Source organism: Marmota flaviventris, chromosome 10, assembly GCF_047511675.1.
Source record: "Marmota flaviventris isolate mMarFla1 chromosome 10, mMarFla1.hap1, whole genome shotgun sequence".
NCBI lineage: Eukaryota > Metazoa > Chordata > Mammalia > Rodentia > Sciuridae > Marmota > Marmota flaviventris.
The window spans coordinates 47,668,039-47,689,557 of record NC_092507.1 but is presented as its reverse complement, the minus strand read 5'-3'; the positions used below and the strand labels follow the sequence as shown (position 1 = coordinate 47,689,557).

At 40.4% G+C, this 21,519-nt stretch overlaps 1 protein-coding gene across 16 annotated transcripts in view; it reads right to left on the bottom strand.

The window, feature by feature from the left end:
* Fggy (FGGY carbohydrate kinase domain containing) overlaps positions 1 to 21,519 on the bottom strand; it is a 409,490-nt gene that overhangs the window by 207,530 nt on the left and 180,441 nt on the right. For all 16 annotated transcript variants that reach the window (XR_011708838.1, XR_011708841.1, XR_011708845.1 and 13 more), the window contains one exon: positions 3,603 to 3,731. Coding sequence is in view for 2 of the 16 variants with exons in the window: in XM_027945053.2 (XP_027800854.2) it covers positions 3,603 to 3,731 (129 nt within the window). In the remaining 14 variants the exon portion in view is untranslated. The remainder of the gene's footprint in view (positions 1 to 3,602; positions 3,732 to 21,519) is intronic.

The following is a 21,519-nucleotide window of genomic DNA, read 5'->3' as shown; positions in this document are numbered from 1 at the left end:
ATTCCGGCAAAGTCCTTCCTCCTTGTTTCCAGAGCTGGAAAAAGCATGAGTGAAGTTGTGCTTGCTCCTATGATCTGTATCCTCCCATCCCAGGTTCTCCTTGGGCATAGAGTCCAAGGTAGGTCATACTAGGCTAGCACTGGAAGTGACCACAGTTGTCAGAGCTTGTTTGCGACAGGCATGGCTGGCCTCCAATTCCTACTTCAAAGCTGGGTTCGTTCCTGACTGGGGATCTCTTGACACAGAGTGCATCCAAGCAGTTCCTGGGGCTGTTTCTGATCTTGACCAAGACAGAATCTTAAAGCAGTGAATCCTGCTTTCTGTGATAGATGGGTAGAGGAAGAAACTGAGGGCAAATTCAGGGAAGGCAGAGGGAGTCCAGCACCTCTGGTCCTTCTCTATATGTCTTGCCTTAAGAATCCAGTTCTGGTAAGACACTTCCTAACAGGAAACAACTTCCTAACAGGCAACATTGTTTATGAAGCTTCTACTTTGTGTCAGGCATTGTGGTTCTGGAGTGAGGAAATCAAACCTCATTATTGCATGCTTACTATGTGCCAGTTAGTAGGCCAATTGCTTTAACTATTTACATTACCATTTCTTATACCAATCCTATGAAAAGATTGCTAGCTCTTAATACAGAAGAAGAAAGGCACACTGTGTGTAGGCAGAATAGGAATTTAATCCAGATCTTCAGACTGTGTATGGAATGCCCTTATCACAGTGTTACAATAAGTCTCAGAAGATTCACTATCATAAGAGAACACTATTAAGCAGGCCAGAGAATTTTCTCTCTGAAAGGAATAGGAGGAGTTCTATGGTTTGTTCATGATGATAATCTCTGGTTTCCAAAAATATAGCTGATAGGGTTGCATGCACTTGATCTTTAGTAAATCTTTGGTTTGACTAGTGGGTGATCTTTTTAGGACGTTTAGGCCTCTCTTATTCTTCACATCTTGAGAGGGTGGAGGCAAGGTGGAAAATGAGAGGGAACATTTGTTCTATGGCTCCTGTCTTTCCCAGATATTCTGATCCTGAACTGGCCATAAGGTGAAGGGGAGAGAAGTGGTATAAGAAGGATCAAACTTGTTCAAAATTGTTAAGTAGGGATTTCAAATCCTGTGTGACCAAGATCTCCCTTCCCAGCTATTGCTGGCACAAAGCTCAAGTCCTTAAAGAATCTAATGTCTTATCCTATCTTTCCACTTAAAAAAATAACTTTTGGAAAACATAGAGGAAACTCACTGACTCAAGAGCATTTGTATTTTAAAGGGAACAAAAGGTCTAAGCCAAAGTGTCTACAGGTAAAAATTCTGTCATTGAGCATCTCTGTTAGGAGAAAGCCATGGTCACCTGGAAGTCTGTCCTACTGAAGAGCACAGAAAGTCCTAAGGAGAAGTGAGAAGGTGTGTTTGGCACGTCCCTTACAGAGGTCTGGGACGCCAACAAGGAAACGACAGTGCCTGTTGCTCCTGAGTGCAGCCTTATTTCTTTCAGCACATGGATAAGCAGCCAAGTGCTTGTCACCTGGATGCGGGTGGATGGTTGAGACTGTCGCCCCAGGGACAATTGCAAAATCACAATGAAGAAAGCTTCCCTGGAGTCTTCTGTGATGTAGAACATCAGGATTACTAGGGATAGGAGCACTCCATGTCCAGCTGGACCTTCAGTTCTCTCTGTGATTGTGCTTAAAAACCCAAATCATGCATTCCGACCAAAAGCACACACTGCTCACACTACAAAGTGCTTTGAGACAAACGCCCTTGCCTATAATAGGGCTCCATTATGTACCTCTCGACCAGTCACACACACTCTGCTTGTTTACTATTTCTTAGGCACTGTGCCAGAGCCTGAGGACAGAAAGATGAACAGGACAGACACGTTCATAGATTGATGAGTGCCATACTGTTTCTGCAAGTCTGTGGACCATGCAGAAGAACAATCTGTCACAGAAGGAAACATATCAGCCTTTATTGTAAGTTTAAGGCCATTTTACCTTATTCTTGCCTTAATGAGACTTTATTTAGTAAACTTATCAAGCACCTTTAAAAACAAGACATAAGGCTCAGCATTGAGGAGTCCTCAAGGAATTCACAGTCTAGTGGAAAAGATAAGCAGATAAATCAGAAACTAAAACACAAGGTGATCATTTCTTCAAATAAATAGAAGTAATGAAAGAAGCACAATCCGGAGAATTTCTTAATATATCTGACTACTCCATGGAAGGATATGCAGAGAAGAAACCATCTGAGAAAGGATTTCAAATTAGAGGAGTGAGAATAGTATAGCTTAGTGGTAGAGTGCTTACCTATGCATGATCTCCAGGATCACCAAAAGGAGAAAGAGAGAGACTGAGGTGGGGGGAGGTGTCATCTACCTGGAAAAGTAGAGAGCTACTGTGGTGTGTGTGTTCCCTAAAAGTCATCCCCAATGGGACAATGTTGCCCAGGCTAATTCTAATCTCCTGGGCTCAAGTGATCCCCTTATTACCTCAGCCTCTCAAGTAACTGGTATGCCACCAAAACTGGTCAGGTTTTTGATCATGATTCATAATAAGAAATTCATTTCCTTCACTGCCTAGAATACACACACACACACACACACACACACACACACACACAGGAAACAGGTCCACAAAACAGTGCTTATCCTTACTATATGAGATGTACTCTTATGTGTTCTACTCTGTTCTATTCTATTAGATCCCATTCTATTCTGAAATTCCAACAGTCATGTCCTCTTTAACTCATGCCATGAACTATGAACCACAGTTCATAAAAGATGCTATTAGAATGAAAGTCTAGGAAATATAGAAATAACTACAGGGAAGGGTAAAGGGAGAGACACTGAGAGAGAGAGTCAAATTACCCAAAAAGAAAAGAAAATTGTAAAAGGAATGTGGATAAGAACAAAGACACCACTTTTTTCAATAAATCTTTTTGACTTCATGTGTACTTTCCACTAAAATTTGACATTTGTTTGTTTTATTTACTTATTTTGGTGTTGGGGATCAAACGCGGGGTCTTACATTCATAGCCCTGGTTTGGTTTTATTTTAAATTCAGTTTCCTAGCATCATGCCATGACATGGGAAATGCTCAATGTGTATTTGAGAATGAATTAATGAATGCACAAATCACAGATTTTAGAGTTATATATGAGATGAAATCAAGACTAGTACCAAGTAAACGGATATATGATAAAAACCAAATATTATAAGAACAAACCTGTTAGACTTACAAGGTTTTGCAATACTATTAGAAAACAGAGTACAGTAAGTGCATGGTTATCAAACCTACTAGACAAAAGTGAACATGTGCTTTTCAAATTTCCAATAAACTGAAGAGCCATCCAGACACTTATTCAGATCAAATTTTTATATTCCTATGTTGGAAAAGTTAAGAATATATAAATAGGTTTTATATTGGATGAAAAGGTAGGTCTATAATTCTATCCAAATGCCTATCTGTGAAAAGGCTTTTCATTATTACACCTTGACTCACTAGTCCTTGACCTTTGCTTTAAATACACAAAATGGGTGTCTTAGCTCTGCTGAATGTTCCACTTGAACACAGCTGTTTGTGGCATGGAATAAAAGATTACCTAGTCCTCCGGCATGGGCATCAATGAGCGAGGCTGCCACTGGGACCCCGGGGCGAAGGCCAAGCTCCTTTGCAGCCTCTGGTGTGAGCCCACTTCCAAGAGAAGTTCCGGGAGGTAGCACCTGGTTTCCTGAGCAGACATGAGAAAAAACAAACACTCATTAGTTTGGAAAACACAAAGGCAAACAGAGGTTTTCTTAAGAGAACTTCTTTGTTCCTTCCTTCTTCCCCTGCATTTTCTCAGCTTCACAAAGATAAAAATCATGCAGCCATGAAGAGTCCCTTTGCTCGTTTGGTGACCCAGGTGAATGGCCTTGGTATGTTTGGGTCATGCTTTGGGATGGTTTGCAAACTAGGAGCTCCAAGGTGTCACTCATACCAGAGAAAGATTCTAAGAATAGGAAATTATATAAAAAAAATAAAAATACAGTGGCCTTTTAGAGACTAGGTGAACATATATTCCTAAACAATTTGAGAACACTTATTTGTATAGTTCTTTCTACTAATGGATAAGGGAGGGAAGTATTTTGCCCCAATGAAGAATTTCTTGAAAGTTTTTCGAAGCTGAAAAGAGAGCCTAATCTAAACTTGTAAACTTTAGAAGGCTGCTACTTGCACAACCACAGAGTACAATTTTATTAATGTTCTTTGGACTTGTGAAATGCAATGACCCTGATATTTCAAGTGACCTTGAATTCTTATAGTCAGCCAGGCCTTCAGTTAATAATTTATTGATTGTCTTCCTTTGTGTGAGTATTGTGGGGCTGTAAAAGGCAGTACATGCTCCCAACCTAGTTAGGAAGATGAGATAAGGACACAGAGAACCATGTGAGCCAGAAGAGAATGAAATGACCCATCTGTTGCCAGGTATTTAAGAGAGGCTGAGCCCACTCCTACCCTCTAAAAAATTCTATAATAAGGTTTTCTCTACTGTAGGGATTAGACAGGCATTGACCCATAAATGTGTTAAAGCCCCTTTGAGACCCAAGATTCTGGAATTCTAAATTGTGGTCAGGAATTTTTTGGGTGCCAAGGTACCCCAGGACTTCTGAACACAGAAGTTATTGTGAAGATAAGAGCAGGGCAGAAGGTGAATGGCTTAACCATTCTCTTCTGAAGGGAGACAGAGCACCTGCACAGCACTATGTTTATCCATTTTAACTAGAGAGCTTCTAGCACAACTGAATGTGAAAAAAGTGTAGCCAAGAAGACTGAATCTTCTTCAGTGGCATCTGAGCTTCTTGGTCCAAAATAGCTGCTACTGGGCACATGTGTATTGATCACCTGAAAATGTAGCTAGGATAACTGAGGATCTAGGTTTTCAATTTTGTTTGATTTTAATTAATATTCATCTAAATTTTAAAAACTGATATTGAATTCAATTACTGAAAAACTCTATGTCTGAAACAACCTGGGTAGACATATCTACTCTTTCAATAATAACTCAAGTTATCTAATAAGTTATCTCCCACAAAAAATGCAGTATATGAACTGAGATATGCTAAGTAGAAAATATATACAAAATACCAAAGATTTTAGTCTAGAAAAATGAATGTCAAATAACGCATTGATTTTTTTAATCAATTATATGTTGAAATGATATTTTGGATACATTAGGTTAAATAAGATATAATACTATTGATTTCACCTAATCTTTTGTTTGTTTGTTTTTGTTTTTGGTATTAGGGATTGAACCCAGGGGTGCTTTACCACTAGCTGCATCCTCAGTCCTTTTTATTTTTTATTTTGACACAAGATCTCACTAAGTTGCTTAGGGCCTTGCTAAATTGCTGAGGCTGTGCCTTGAACTTGTGATCATCCTGCTTCAGCCTGCCAAGTCACTGATATTATAGATGTTCACCACCATGCCTGGTTCACTTAATTTTTTTAAACTTTATCATGGCTGCCGGGAAATTTAGTTACATATGCAGATTATGTGAAATGTCTATTGGATGGTGGTCTAGAGGACAAGGTGAAGATGCTGGAGTAAGGAGGTGGAGGGAGGAAAACCTCTAGTCTGCATCGAATGCAGAGGGTAGCAAAAGCCTGTAAGAGGAGACTTGTGCCTCTGGACACTTTGGTCTTGGACAACATCTTAACTATGTCACTTCATCTGGTGAGTGATACATAATAGACATCATTCTAGTAACAAGCACTTCTAAATACATAATAGTCATTTTCTCATCTAATTTTAACAGCACACCTCCATGAGGGGTACAGTAGTACCTGTACTATCCCCCATTTCAGAGGGACGGGGAAATGGAAATTTAAGATGAAAAGTAAATTCACCACAGTGGCACAGCTTAAGAGCTGGAGACTGGCATGGATTCTCCTTTGACGGAAACAAAAACCTATGTTCCTATTCACTATCTTACCACTCATGGAGCAGGTATTGTTCTCAAGTGTATTTTGAAAGAATGAAAGAATCCAGAGAAGTAGTTTTAGAACAAGAATTTTAAAAATAGCACCATTTGGAAATCTTGTCCACTAAATTCATTTATTTTTTTCTTTTTGGTTAAAGGGTTAATTTTCACAGGAAGGTCAAATGGAATTTGTGTTCCACCTTTATCCCCAATCTCCACAAACAGTAAAGGGGTGATTTTCATTAAATAAGCTCCAGACAACATGAGGATTAGCAGGGTGAGGCATTCTTATCTAGAGTCATTTAGAAGATTTTTTAGTTTGTGTGAGGTGGATTTGATTGAGGATCCTCTCTGCTCACAAAAGGAGGCTGCAGGCCACAGTAAGGCACACAGTCCTGGGCAGTCGGGCAGGAAGTCTGTGGTCTAATCATGTGTTGTAGGATGTCATGTGCTGTAGGTAGATGTCTCAACAAAGGAACCACCTGGAGCAAAGACCAAGGAAGAAGTGAGGAGGCACCTGTGCAGGAACTGTCAAAAGGGGCAGGTGAACTGGTGCATACGCTGGGGGAGAAGGGTCAGAGATGAGGGTGGGAGGACAGGGTTGGCCAGAGAGCAGGCTTTGTCAACCCTACTACTATGAATCTCACCACCAAGACCAGCAGAGTCTACTGAAAGAGCATTACTGTGGGAAGAACCATGACACCGTATTTTAGAAAATTTCTGGCAACGTTTTAGGAAAGGAAGCCTGGAGTTACAGAAATAGCTCTGAAGCCATTTTGGTCATCAAAGACGGAAAAGACAGGAGACTTAAGATATGGATACCTGGGATGGAGGAATAGAGGAAGAAATGAGAGATTTCATGAAGCAAGAAGTATCAGGTCATGGTGGTGGTTTCCATATTGGGAGTATGGAAGAAAGGATGATGTCATAGCTTCAATGCCCCTTCAAGGAAAGATTTGCTGCCCAGCCAAGGTCACCTGCCAGACTCCTCAGGCCTGATTTAGCTGCAGAGATTGGCTATGCTTAGGTGAGGCCCTTTCCAGGGTAGCCACATGCCTGAGGTGACTCAGTAAAGCAGAAGCTGAATGGCTCTGGTAGCACCACCCTCTCCAGAGCACTCCACTGGGTTGACCAAGGTTCATAGAATAGCAACACTTTCAACCTCTCCCCTGCCCAATCCTATTCCCTCCTCCTCTTCCTCCTTTCACACATGCCTATCCCTAATAAACATTTTATACTTCCCAATCTGTCCAAGCCTGTTTCCTGAAAACCTAGCCTAGGAGGTGAGCCAGTCTTCTCAGACTAGTAGTCTAGAAATGAAAATAAATATGCACAAAGATGAACATCTTTAATTCAACTAGAATCACTGCCTTCAGGAATCATCTAACTGGACCTACAAAAGAGGGAGCTTTTGTTTATCTAGAGACTGAAGGAAATAGCTTGGCATAAGAGAGGATGGTAGAAATAGGTAAGAATCTGAGAAATTACCCCCTTGAAATTATACTTCATCAGCCCAAGGTGCACTGAAGGGACTAGAGCTGTCAAAGGCCACCTGACAACTTCCCCCAAATAATCCTTTAATCCTTATTTCACTTTTATTCTACCATAAAATTAAGTAAATCACAGCAAGCTTTTTTTTTTTTTTTCAGGGTTAATCAAGATTTTATTGGCTCAGCACTTGCAGGTTCTTCTAGGCTTCATTCAGTCATTCATCCATCAATTTAACAAATATTTCAGTAACAATGATTATACGATGGTCCATATAAATTTCTACCTAACACATGCCAGGATCTAGGTGCTGACACAAGGAAAAAGCAACTCTGGTATCACACTGACATTTGGTACTAGGAAGATGGAAAACCAAGTGTGTTAGTATTCTTTTCATCACTGTACACAATATACCAGACAAGAAACACTTCAGTCTATAGTTGGACCATGTCATCACTCTAGGATTGAGATGAGGCAGAACAACATGGTGGAAGCATGTGGTGAATCGAGCTGCTCAGTCCATGGCAGCCAAGAAGCAAAGACAAAGAGTGAAAAAGAGAGAGAGCCAAGGGCAAAATATAAATTCTAAAGGCTCACCCCTGATGACCTACTTCCTCCAGCTATACCCTACCTGCTTAGTTGTTGAGGGCTGAAATCAAGTCAAGATGGCGCCTGGCACTTTGCCAGGAGGAGTGGTCTGTGAAGCAACGCCAGCGAGCCATTAAGATGATGAGGATTCCTTATTGGTTGACTGCAATATCTAGTTTATGTTAATTGAGTTAAGCTGTGTGTAACTAGTTAAGTATAAATACCTCTGCTGTCCTGCAATAAAGCGGCTCCCGCTGTTTCAATCTTCACAAGTTGCTTATCACCCCCTGGTTATTTTGCCCAGCCAGACTGCGGCACTTAGTGTTATCACCCAGTACTGAAGTACTTTTTTTAATCCATCAGATGGATTAATCCACTGGATTAAGTTACAGCTCTCAAAATCTAATGAGATGAGCTTTCAGGGGACACCTCATATTCAGATCATAACACCAAGACTCTTAGGACTATGTAGAAAATACTAGAAAGGTGGACTGTATGTAGTATTCCCAGAGAACTGAGGAGAGACCTGTTATGTTGGTCCAGGAGGATGAGTGATCCTCAAAGTTAATATCACACCTGAGCCTGCAGTGGAAAGACAGGTGGGGGTTGTGGATTTCAATGTTAGAATGCTATGGGGAAGTGGATGCCTTTGGAGAAAGAGGTTGGTTCACTGTAGGGGTCTCTAGCGGGTAGAGATTGAGGCATCCTGTCTGTTAGAAAGCTGGACACCAGGGCAGGGCAGAGGCAGCAGGGGTAGCCTGCACAAAAGGGAGCAGATGACTTCAAGCCCAGCAAGGCAGCAAGGACCTGCCAGCACACAGCTCTGTGCACTCAGATTTATTTTTCAGTAAAACTGCAAGGTAAGAAAGGATAGTATGGAAAACAGTTTTTCAGTTTAAAACAATCAAGCCAACTGGAAAATACGGCTGCAAAACATTATATAGCATATGATTTCCTTGTAAGAACAACAACAGAGAAGGTAGATGGACAATTTCTAAAAATACACTCCTAGGGTGAAAATATAGAAAATAGGTTTTTGACGGGAGTGGAGGAGGTGGAAATGATTTTTCATTTTTTACTAGGTTATAATTTCTAGTTTTTCCAATTTAAAAATATTTTCTTTGGATTTTTAAAGGTTTTCCCTGTTTATATCTGGTCAAAGTAAATATAGGGTACATCTATTCAGCAGAATCCCACAAAATCATTACTATGAATGAAGTTGGATTAAGATCTGGATCTGGAAGGAAGTTCGAGAAAAATAAAGGCAAGATGTAGAATAGCATTCAGAATATGATCTACTTGTGATTAAAAAAAAATACCAAAATGCAAGCATATGTACTTCCAGAAAAATCCTATAAAAATACAGAGACTATAGTTATAGTAGGAACCGGTTTGGTACTCTTCTCTACCTTTGTGCTACTTATACCATGACCTTGTATTTGTGTGTGTGTGTGTGTGTGATCAAAACAAAGTAGCTTCAGTTGAAATAAAAATAAAATTAACAAGAATGCTGAGCATCATTTGCAAACTCTGCTCTTCGGTTTGAAGGCAGAAAAGAGACCCAGGGGTGGTTTGCCTGTATTCTGAATCTGGCTGGGCTCCATCCGTCCTGTGTATACATACTCACCTTGGGATGTACAAAACCAATTGTGCTGAGGACTCTCTGCTCCCTGAATTCCCATTTAGATAGGCAGATTCAGTCTGCGAGGTCAGAAGCTGGAGTCTACAATTATCTGGTGGCTGCAGTCCCTCTTCACAGGCGGGGCTCCTATTACACCAAATCTTCCCCTACCAGTTTTTCAATTATCTATGACTAATGAGCACTTTGGGAACAGTTTCAGACACACACATAATCCTCTTTCCTGATGTCAGCAGCAGAAATTAATGACTATGTGGATTGTTGGGAGACAGAAAATGCATTATAATGGTCAACAGAACTGTTATCCTCTCCAGGAAGAGGAGGAGGGGTGCTGAATTAACTGGAAGGTTCAGTGTTCCTTTGTATTCTACAGTGAGATGAAACACAGGAGAAGAGTTGGCTCCAGGCCAATGGAAATGTCAGAGAGAGGTTTGGGCGTGGGTGGCTTGCAGCCCTGGTTCCTCATGCTTGGCACTGGGGTATGGGTCCCAGCTTAGCTTTGCCAAGGTCAACAGGCTAACTAGCTTGTCTGGGAAAGTACTAAGTGATACCCTGCCCTGCCAGTAGACGGGGTCCTGGAGTCCTTTCAGATTGAACCTACATTCAGTCTGTTTTAGGGACCAGGAACAAACCCAGGAGTATATAACTCTAACAATAGGCTAGAGTTATTTAAGAAGTATGTGGTGGCAGATGCACTTTTGGTGGCTTATACATGCTTGGGTGGCTTCAAAGACTATTAAGACCTAGCCCAACTCTGGTGGAGCTCCAAAATTATGTGAAGCATGAAACTCACAAAGAAAAACATAATACCATTCATGTGCTATGGCTGCCAGCAGATATGGCTATTGATAATAGTTTTTAAAAGTACTGATAGAATTAGAATCTTGGCTCACATCCAGCACCCAAATTCCTCTACACAGACCTCAGATCACTTGGGCAGGGCAGCTCTGGGAGTTTTTTTAGATCTGGAACAACAACTGATAAAAGACTGATAGAAAAACATTCCAGTATTTCTGGCTCCTGAAATAAAGTTATACATGTCTAGAAGGGTTTACTCAACCAGAAAAATTAATGAGAAAGTCAAACCTGATATGTTTTACCACCTGTTGAAAAAAATCTTCTGAAATAATAATTTGTCTATTTCCCTTCATTTGTCTCCTAAAAATAATCTCATTTAAACTGGGGTTTAAATTCCATTTACATCACTGATTTAATATTAAACTTAATGAAAAAAATCATTAATCACTCAAGAAAGTACCCAGTATATTCCAGACATTATCCCAATGCTGAAAATAAATTAAAATTCAAAATAGATGTGGTCCCAGCCCTCCCCAAACTTCCTTTCTAATAGATACAAGTCCGTTCAATACCTATTCTGAATTATAATTCATAGTTATTTTAACTTATATGCTCTTCTGTGGTTTGTGTTTTATATGTTCTTATATCCCTGGCCTTCCATTCTGACCTACAGTAGGTGTTTAATAAATAGACATACCACATATTTTAATCCAGTTTTACTAATCCTTACATTATGTTTTACAAAGTCTTTCTCCTGATGGAAAAAGACTACTGAAAGATGATTTTAACTATCTCTGCATTCATTTCTCCTTACATCCAACACCAGGCAATGTCTAGAACATAAGCTCTTGGTAATGCTCAATTAATAAAATTTGTAGATTTTATTTTTAGCAGGAGAGACAATGACACAAATTAATCAACTTAGACAAGAAGTTTAAGCATGTATACACAGACATACTCATGTAGGATGCTGAATATCAGCTGAGAGAATCAAGAGAAGAGACTGTTAAGTTTAACTCCTGATTTTGAAAGTTAGTGGGACAAGGAATATACTTCCTCATATAAGCCTACAGTAAGATGCTTTTGTCTCTCTACATTATGGACAATAGAATGTATCAAAGTCAATATATATGCCCAGAAGATAGCTGACTAACAGGCCCAAGCCTCCCTAGAAACTATGGCAGATGCTGTGGTGTCCACATACCATGGACACCATGTTCCAGGGGAACCAAAGCTCTCGAATCCTCCTAGTCCAGACCAGTTTTATCCAAGAAATTTTTGAACAAGCAACTACTATTATAAATTGGTGAGCAGAGGAGTAAAATATATGACTTCTTTTTAACAAGATAAACATCATAATAGTAAGAGTGCCCACTTAGGGAAACAAATGGGCCTTCTGTCACTGTTTTTGGCACTTTTCAGTTGAAATCACTTTCAGTGCTAGAACAAACTTATGGTGCGGCATTATAGTATTAGAATTAGATTTTGTGAGTGAGATTTCCTGGTATTTGAGCCTATTATTTTATAGTTGTAGAAACAAAGCTGCAAAACATTATATAATTTGTTCAGAGTCACCTACGCAGTAAGGATTTCAACCCAGGATTCTCTGACTTCAGAGTCTGGGATCTTTGTACAGCACCATGTAGCTGAGAAGGGTGGGTGCAGGCTGTGCTGGATAGAAAAGGAAGGCAGCTTTGTTTGAAGGAGGCTCCTCTGGTAGGTCATATGGAGAACAAAACCCTAAAGTGTATGAAATCCAAACATGCTGAATCTTCTAGCTTCTTCCTCTCCTCATTTCTTCTTTGTTCCATCAATAGACACTGGACTTCAAATAGGACTCAGAAGTCATCAACTTCTGTGCATTTCTTTTGCAGTATGGGAAACTGAACCTAGAAAGGAAGGTGGCTCCCCTGACATCAATCAACCATGGAAGCAAGGTCTAGACTGGACCTGGGCTCCTGACCCAGGCAGGGTTCCTCCACTTCTTCAATATGTTCCGCTTTGGTGATGCCATCCAGCACCCTCCCTCAATGCAGCAGGAAGCTCACCTGAGCCAGGGCCTTAAGGCACATGGAGACAAGGAGCTGGCCAAAATCCAACCGATTCCAACCATGTGGGCGGCCATTCTGAATTATTCAGAGCATAAAGTACAGTCTTTTTAGCTTGAAATCATCCACTTTGGCACCCACAGTGACCTAATTCTCTAGATAATTGCCAATGCCCTATTTTCTTCTCACCTAGCCTAAGGCCACCTCCAAAAAGCCTTCCCTGGGTAGATCATAATTAATCACTCTTTCCTCTACAATCCCACAGCATGATTTTTGGAATTACATCATTCTGTTCTACATAATGGCTTTTTTTTTCCCCTTCAGTCTAACTCTTCTAATTCTGATGATAACCTCCTTGAGGGCAGAGCCCTTTCAATGGATGACATATCCAGGAAGCAGGCACATTAGCATAGCATGTGGGAATTCAGGCCAAGGGGTACACAGGATTGCATAGAAGGGTGGCTTTACCACTCTTAGTGCTTGTGACCTTGGGCAAGGGATTTCATTTCCACAACAATTTCTTCGCCTGTAAAAATGATGATGCTATTTTTCTCCCAGGGTAGGTTATAATAATCAAGCAAGACAGTGCAAACACAGTACTTCAGCACGATATCTGCCACATGACCAATGTTCAACAGACGTGAGCTACTATTACAGTTATTAAAACTCCCCATTCCTGGTGTATTGAACATCTCCCGGCATATAGAGGTCACTTGGTTCATTCTGGCTGAGTTTATAAAGCTTGAGGAGAGATCTGTGATGTTATAGCTTGTAGAGATATATGTGTTTGGGGTCATGAGAGCAAGCTGCAGAAACTGCAAAAGATGTTACAATATTCACAGTGATGAATTCAGTTTTCCAGCACAAAAAGTGTCTCACTGTGGTCATGCCTCCATGGCATGTCTTCAGAGTGAAATGTTTTAAAGAGTGCAGAAGGTGTTCTCTTTGGAGTTATTTTAAGGATCAAATGTTGGCTTTGAAGAAAAAAAAGATTTTGTTAATAAAACACTTGACTATTAAGATGACCAATGCTTTCAAGACCCATACAAATAGTTCATGGAGAGTCCCCCACTTCTAGGAGAAAGCAAATTTGGGAAATATATGAAAATATTCTAGCTGTCTTTATGCTAAAGATATAACAAGATTTGAAGTAGTGGTTTCCACCCTTTGTTTTGCCTTTTTAAAACAACAACAACAACAACAACAAAAAACCTTTTGGGAAAGAAATCACATAAGGAAACTAGAGATGGAGATAAGTTTCTCAATTATTTATGTTGTCCATGGATTCCTTAAAACAACCCCAGATTCAAGATAATTTGACAGATGTTTCATTACTGAAAAGGTAGGAAGGAGATGGTGTCAAAATAAAAAATATTATTTTAAATAAAAAAGCATTTCTTTTTGTGATCTCAATCACTCATTCCATCACAACCCAGGGAACATTTTGCCAGTGTCCATCTTTAAACCACTGTTTGCAAACTGCTGGTTTACAAAACGATAACAGCCTCCTAAGGATGGAGGATTCCATAAGATGTCAAACAGAGAAGCCTGTGTGGAAAAGCCAGCCAGTTGGTCTGGAGTTAACCACACAGGCCAAACATCTGGTGATTTGAAGAAATCTGGGCTTTTCTATCATGTAGACCAAACATGACTCAGGTAATTGACCAAAATTTTTACTTCCCAACCAGATGTCTTACTTTCATAGAAATGAAGCCAATCTTGTACTTTCATGTGCAAATAAGCTAGACATAAATTCACCCCTGGAGGGCAGGATTCATTGCTTCTTCTTTTTGAATGCTAAATTACATATTATTTTTTCCCCCAACTACTCTTCCCTTGAAAAAGGTTTTCCCACTTTTGTTTTAAAATGCATATAGCTCACCTTAGAAATATTCTGTCTTTCCAAATGTCTACTCCTTACTTTTCTGAGTGAGGCACTGTGGTATCATGAATAATGTGATTTCAACATTTCAATAGCCAGGAGAATCCACCTCTAGCTCCATGCATCTTACCTCCCAAACACAAAGAGCCTTGGAAAAAGCCATTTAAATTCTCCAAATTCAGTTTTTATTTGCAGATAAGCAGCAAAAACTGTATCTATTACGGCATGGTGAAGGTGTGAGATCATTCATCTCTATACCATGTATTACGCACTTTGTACCTGGTACTGAGAGACCACAGAAGACCTCAATGGCTGTCTCTAGGGACTCTGAGGAAAGCACAGCAGGGGCTCAGGAGAGAAGGACAGAAAACTTGTGCTGCTTCATATGCTCGATGACAAATTACAGCCCAACAAAAGCAACACTTTACTCAGGATTTTCAATAAAATTATGAGTGACTCCAAATGCAGCTGATTCTTAAATGGTAAGGCAACATCTGTAAAAGAGAGGTCATGCCTCAGACTCATCCTCTTCGGTCACCCCACTCTCAAGCACTGTGTTTGTTTAACCAAACTCTCAAGCACTGTGTTTGATCATTTGGTTATCAATGATCCTCCACCTTATATGCTGCATCTTGACAACCAGCCACTTTACTGGACAGAAAAAGGAAGACTGACAACAATGTGTCTCTTCAGTCAGGGTTTAGTGGGCAAAATTCAACAGCACAGAGACAACATTCAAATGACTACTGTGTGGTTCAAAAGACTCTGTGTGTGTGAGCTTCTGAAAGGAAGTACATACATCCATACATATGTGAATAAAGCAGAGGGGACTGCATATGGAACATTACAGCTCAAAGAAAAGCTACTGTACAGAACCTACTTGTAGTGTAATAGTTATTGTGTTTCAAAAGCCAGGATACAAATACTGCACATGAAGTTAAAAGGGCTAAGTTTGCCATTATTATTTAGCTATCTTAATAAGACACTAGGTTCTTTTTCTATACTATATTTCACCAAAGCCTAGAAACATCTCTAATAAAATGGAATACAGCTATGGCTTTTAAACTTTTTTGCCAAGAACAAGAACTCTTTTTTTCCCAATAGAATCTTTCATAGAACCCTAGTGTGTAATTCTACTCTGGATCAAGTAGAAAAGGAAATGCCCCAAGGAGACAGAGGCATGAGCGCTGGCACCTGAGCGATCCAGATTTGGAGGCTGAGGGACAGAGGTTCCAAACTAGAACTCAATCTACCTTGAGAGACCACCCAGCTGGAAGCATTAAAGAGAGAAAGGACAGAAATTTCAAACTGTAAAACATAGACCCCCTTCATTTAGGTTTCTGCAAGAGCACAAAAGCCAAAGAAGCAGAAAATATCTAAGTGCCCACCTATAACCACAAAGACAATGGCCTCACTCCTGGGTGAAGGAGCACACTGCACTTGCAGCACCTCCAGGGGGAGGGGTGGAATTTGCCAGGCTGGCAGTTGGCCAAAATGCTGGAGTAAAATCCCTGGAGCCCTCACTCATGTTGCCATGGGAATGAAGAAAAGATTCCAAAAACGATGCCATAACTTAATGACACTTAAAATCCCTATCTAGGTCACACGGGGGTGGGGGTGTCACATAAATTTGGGGGGAAATGCTGAAGTGATAAGAAATGGAAGCTTTAAGCTTTGTAAATGAAACAAAATCTAATTTCTCCATTTTTAAAGTCTCATTCTTTGGACACAGGATCTGGGAAACTGAACAGACCTTAGGCAAAATGAAAAAGTAAAGCTGGCCGCGAGCCCAGAAGTGTCACCAGCCATTCTGTCCTTTCACTCTGGCCACTAGAAGGGTTCCCAGAGGGAGTACTAAAAGCAGAGGGAGCTGGCCCCAGTCCCCAACAGGCTTTGGTGCTTGAAGCTGGGAGGGCAGACCGAGCTGGGCAGGGACCCACCTTTTGGAGCTGTTTCCAGGGAAGGCTTTCAAAATTGTACAATCTCTAGAAGGTAATTAAGGGGGGACATCCATGAGGCCAGTTTAATAGGCCCATACTTGTGTGATCAGAATTGATTTTCTTAAAAAACAAAAAGAGAGAACATGAAGATGTATGAACCGTGGCCTTCCTTCAGTTTACAAAGATAAAAATTAAAAAAAAAAAAACAACTTTATTACAGACAATTCAAACAATGCATAAAGATATAAGGAAAAACCTTCCCAATACTTTTCCTCCTCCCAGAGATAACAACTATGGAATATTAGAAAATATTAGAGAATGTACTTCCAAAATATTTAGATACCTGCAGTCAATCTTATGTAAATGGAATAATGTCATTATGCAATCTTACAGTCTCCCTTTTCAACTCAGTGGTATTTTAGTCATCTTTCCTCATCAATAACTATAGATATAAATTTTGAAAATGAATCATATTCTATAATTTGGATGTGCTATTATTTAACCAAACTCTTAGTATTGGTTACTGTCAAAATAAAACAAATCCAGGGTTGAGGAGGTAGCTCAGTGACAGAAAGGTTGCCTAGCATATGTGAGGCCCTGGGTTAAATTCCCAGTACTATGAAAAATAAGTAAATAAATAAATAAAATTAGAAATAAAAGGAATCCAGAAAAGGTAGAGATTTTATTCTAAAGTATTATTGTAAAGTGGGGGAGGAGGCATAACTTAGTGGGAGCAAAGGTAGGTGAACACACTGACCATAAGATTTTTCAGAAGTCTGAAGGGATAGACAAAGAAGATTTTCCTCTCAAGGACTATTTTCAAAAAGTATTATGGTCTCCACCTTGATACTCCTCACAGGCCCATATGTAGAAGGCCTGGTCATCAGCCTCTGATACTGTTGGGATTTGGTATAACCTTTAGGAGGTAGGACCCACCGGAAGGAAATTAGGTCACTGAGGCATACTCTTGAAGGAAATATTGGAACCCCAGCCCCTTTCTTTCTCTTTGTGTTTCCTAGCTACCACGAGGTGAGCAGCTTTGTTCCACCACACTTTTCCTGCCATGATGTGCTTTGCTGCCACAGGTCCAAAAAGAACAAAACTAGTGACCATGGACCAAGACATCTAAAACTGTGAGCCAAAACAAATATCTCCTCCTTTAAAGCTGTTTATCTCAGGTATTTTGTCATGTCAATGAAAAGCTAAATAACACAGAAAGTAATAAACTAGGCTAGATCATGGGGGAAATGGGATGGAAGAGTAGCATGGTTTGGAGAGTAAATTGGAGAATGTTTTACCCTGGGCTACCTCTTTTCAGGGAGGACACTGGAAGATTGATTATGTGTCAACTTGATTGACTACAGGGTGCCCAGATACTTGGACCAACATTATTCTCTGTTTTTGTAAGGGTAAGATTAACTTTTTTTATGTGAGACTAAGTAAAGCAGTCTGATGACCATTAACATCTGAAGACTTATATAAAAACAAAAGGCTGACCCTCCCCTGAGGAAGAGAGAATGTCTCCTGCCTTATGGTCTTCAAACTGGGACATTGGCTTTCTTGTCGTCTTTGGACTGAAAACATCACTCTTCCTGGGTCTTGCTTGAGCCTGCTGACCTTTGGACTACAACAACATCATTGGATCTCTTGGTTGTCCAGCCTTTAGACTTGGACACAATCTACCTATTCTTGGGTCTCCAGCTTGCTGACTCATCCTGCAGATCTTGGGATTTGTCAGGCTCGGTAATTGTGTGAGCTGATTTCTTATAATAAATCAATATATTATGTATTTCCAACTGGTTCTATTTCTCTAGGGGACTCTGACTAACATAGGGCCCTTCAGGAAGGACTGAATGCTGACTCATATTGAGGATGAGGATGGGTATAGAGTTCAGGACACAGGATAAAGACACAGTCTTTATCAAAATCTCATGGGGAGTTGGGTTCTTTGCATTAGGTCATTTTCTGGGACACAAAGAGTTGGAGGTATTTTCTAATCTTCACTTTTCCAGGCATGTGGGACTCAGGTAAAATTCAACGTTGTCACTCTGATTATTCTCATTCTACCTAATATTGTAAAAAAACATCTTGGAACATGTATCCTGGCCCACACAGTGCCATGGCTTATTTGAGGAGTTTAGGAACGGCATTTCTGTTACCCCTCATTTAATGCTGGAGGTGATAAATAGGTATCCAATATCATCCAGTCCAGTAGCTTACAACTTCAAGGAAATAGAAAAACAAGGCAAAAGTATGAGCACTTTTCTCTAGCCACAAAAATCAAATTTGAATCATTCTGAATCTCCTTCCTTCAATGGATGCTTCCTAGGTTCCTCACTCAGCAAGATAGAGTGAAAGGAGCACAAGTAATGAATTTCTGCACACTTGGGTTCAAGTCCATTCCAACATTTACCAGTTGTGAGACCTCAGGTTATGTTTCTCCCTTTTCTTTTGTATGAGATGTGAAGAACAGTGAAAGGAACTATGAGATGATGAATGTGACAAAGCCTGGTACATTTGGGGGGACTTGATCAAGGATCAATCCTCATAAGTATTTTTCTTCCCATGTAGAGGAAGTTTTAGAGAAGCAAAACACAAAACTACAACAACAAAAACAGATAAACAAACAAAAAAACAGTATGAAAGAACTAAGTTCTATTAACTTATTGTGATCAAAACATGGCATAATGTATAGCACAGTTTTCATCTAATTTAAATTCATATTAATCTCTAAGAGAGGAAAGGCCTCCCTAAGGGAGGAAATGCCCAAATTATTTTGTTATATTGTGTGCATGTATGAATATGCAACTACAACTCCCACCATCATGTACAACTATAATGTACCAATTTAAAAAAGTGGAAAAAGAAAAAGAAACCAAAATACAGGGCAGACTTGTAATTTGTTTGAAGTTGCAAATAAGTGGCAGAAATTGAGTCTGGATTTGGCTGTTCTGGTTATGAAGCCCATTCCCTTTCAATCAGTCAATGAGTGGGAAAAATAAAAATAAAAATCCCCCAAGCTTGAGTGTAGCTATTGTTCTACCCTTTCCTCCTAGGAAAACTACAGTCTTCTGAATGCCATTCTTGCAAATTCCATCAATAATAGTTTGCTTAGTAACTTCAAACTCCATTCTCCAAAGAAAGGCTAATACTTCCTCCCAGGTCTAGAGCCAAAGCCCAAGACAAAAACCATCTTTCCATCCAGCAGAAGCACCAAGATTCTCACTGTTTTTTCTAGCTCACATTTCCCTGGGGACCACTGAGGCTCACCCAAGAGCTGCAGTAGAAGAGGTACCTGCTGTAACGGGCCTAAGTGATTCACAACAGGAATTCCCACTCTAGCTGCCTTCCACAGCTCAAGAAATACGAACAAAAGACTGAATGTATTTAGCTTCTGGATTTTGAGAAGATAAAATTCTTTCTCTGAGGTAAAGGGAAAGGATTCAAGGATGGAGTCTGAAACTTCAGTTGCTAAATACTCTGGAAGGAGCTATAAGCAGCTCCGTTCTTCATCTGATGAAACGGAAGCTCAGAACCTGATAAGTGGTGAAGCTGGGAACTGGTACCAGCTGTCGGAATCCATGCCAGTATCTTTCCCTTCCTATTGCTTAGTTCAAAGTTTTGGTCAAAATCAAATCAAATCTCAACAGCAAAAGGAAGGTAATAAGGGAAAGAGGAAGGAGGGAAAGAATGAAGAAGAAAGGGAGAGGAGGGAATGGAGTGAAGGAAGGAAGAAAGGAGAGAGGCAGGAATAAAGCGTTAGCATTCACCTTCCCAGTACTCACTGTCCTGATTCTTATTACTTTGCTTTGCTCCCTCATTTTTCAGCTACTGCATTAGACCAGCCTATCAGGTGCCATGTGGCAAATAAAGTGGGTGCCCAAACTACATAACTGAAAGTCATCTGAAAACTTGCTAGCACCTCCCCAGGCCTCACCCAGACCACTGAAGCAGAACAGCTGGGGCAGCGCCTTTCGTCTCCTCCAGGTGATTTTGATGCACACTGATATATGAGAAGCACTCCATCAGAGTCCCAAGAAAGCTTCTGAAACAGCAGTTCTTGAGACCTATCCCTGACTTCTGGTCAATGGTAATTATGTGGGGTCCCAGGATCCTTATTTTTCAAAGCAGCCAGGTAATCCTAATGAATATGGAGAAGTTAGCACAGAATCTCCAGAAAATACATGTTGATAGAACAGTTAATAGTATTGTACACAAATGTGTGAACTTTATAATTGCAACCTAGCTTTAAATAATGGCCTCTTTTCTGACCAATGAAGTGACTACAGGCAAGTTACTCTCCAGCCTCCTTCCCCTCATTTCTAAAACAGAGTTAACAGCACACTTTTTAGGGGTGTGAAAATTAGCAATAATATAAATCCCTTGATACAGTGTCTGGTACACAGTAAGCGCTAAATAGAAAGGGGCTATTTTTATTAATCGCCTAGTAAGAATGATGAAAAGCTAACCCCTGTAAAATTTCTATTGTCCCAAGCAGCAGGACTGGGTGTATAGGAGGGAGACTCCTGGGCATCTGTGAAGTTTTCTCTTTCCTTTGTGTCCTGCTGTGCATGAGAATATGCTCTCACAGGGAAATGTGACATCCTCTAATTATGCTGTCTTGCAAAAATCAGATGCAAAGGTGAACCTAGAAAAAATAGAGAGGGGAAAGGGAGCACCATGTGAGGGGATTTGGAAGCAACGTGAAGACAGAAATAGCGATGCCTGCAGAGCTGTGGGGACTAACAGGAAGGCCACCTTCCAGGAAGGCAAAGCCAACTGACACAGGGGAGAATCATCAGGCACAGTGAGGGGTTGTCTAGCCTTCCCAAGACAGGCATACACAGCATGTGCAGGCAGCAGGAAGAGCAAGGTGCGGACAGGAGACTGGTGAGTCATCCAGGCAGACCACCACACTTAGTATGGAGGCTACTGCGTAACAGAAACTGACAGCTCATATTGAAATTCCTGCTGGGAAAACGACATTCTATTTCACCGGCTCCATTTTTAAATAAATATTTTCACTAAGATGCAAAGCATACAAACCTCAAAGGTTTCTTTTCCTTTCCTGTTTGAACCTTGTAAATCTATTTTACCAAGATGATGACATGGCTGGGTCTCTTCCTCCAGGAAGGCCAACCCAAAAGCTACCTGCTCCACGCCCTTACCTGT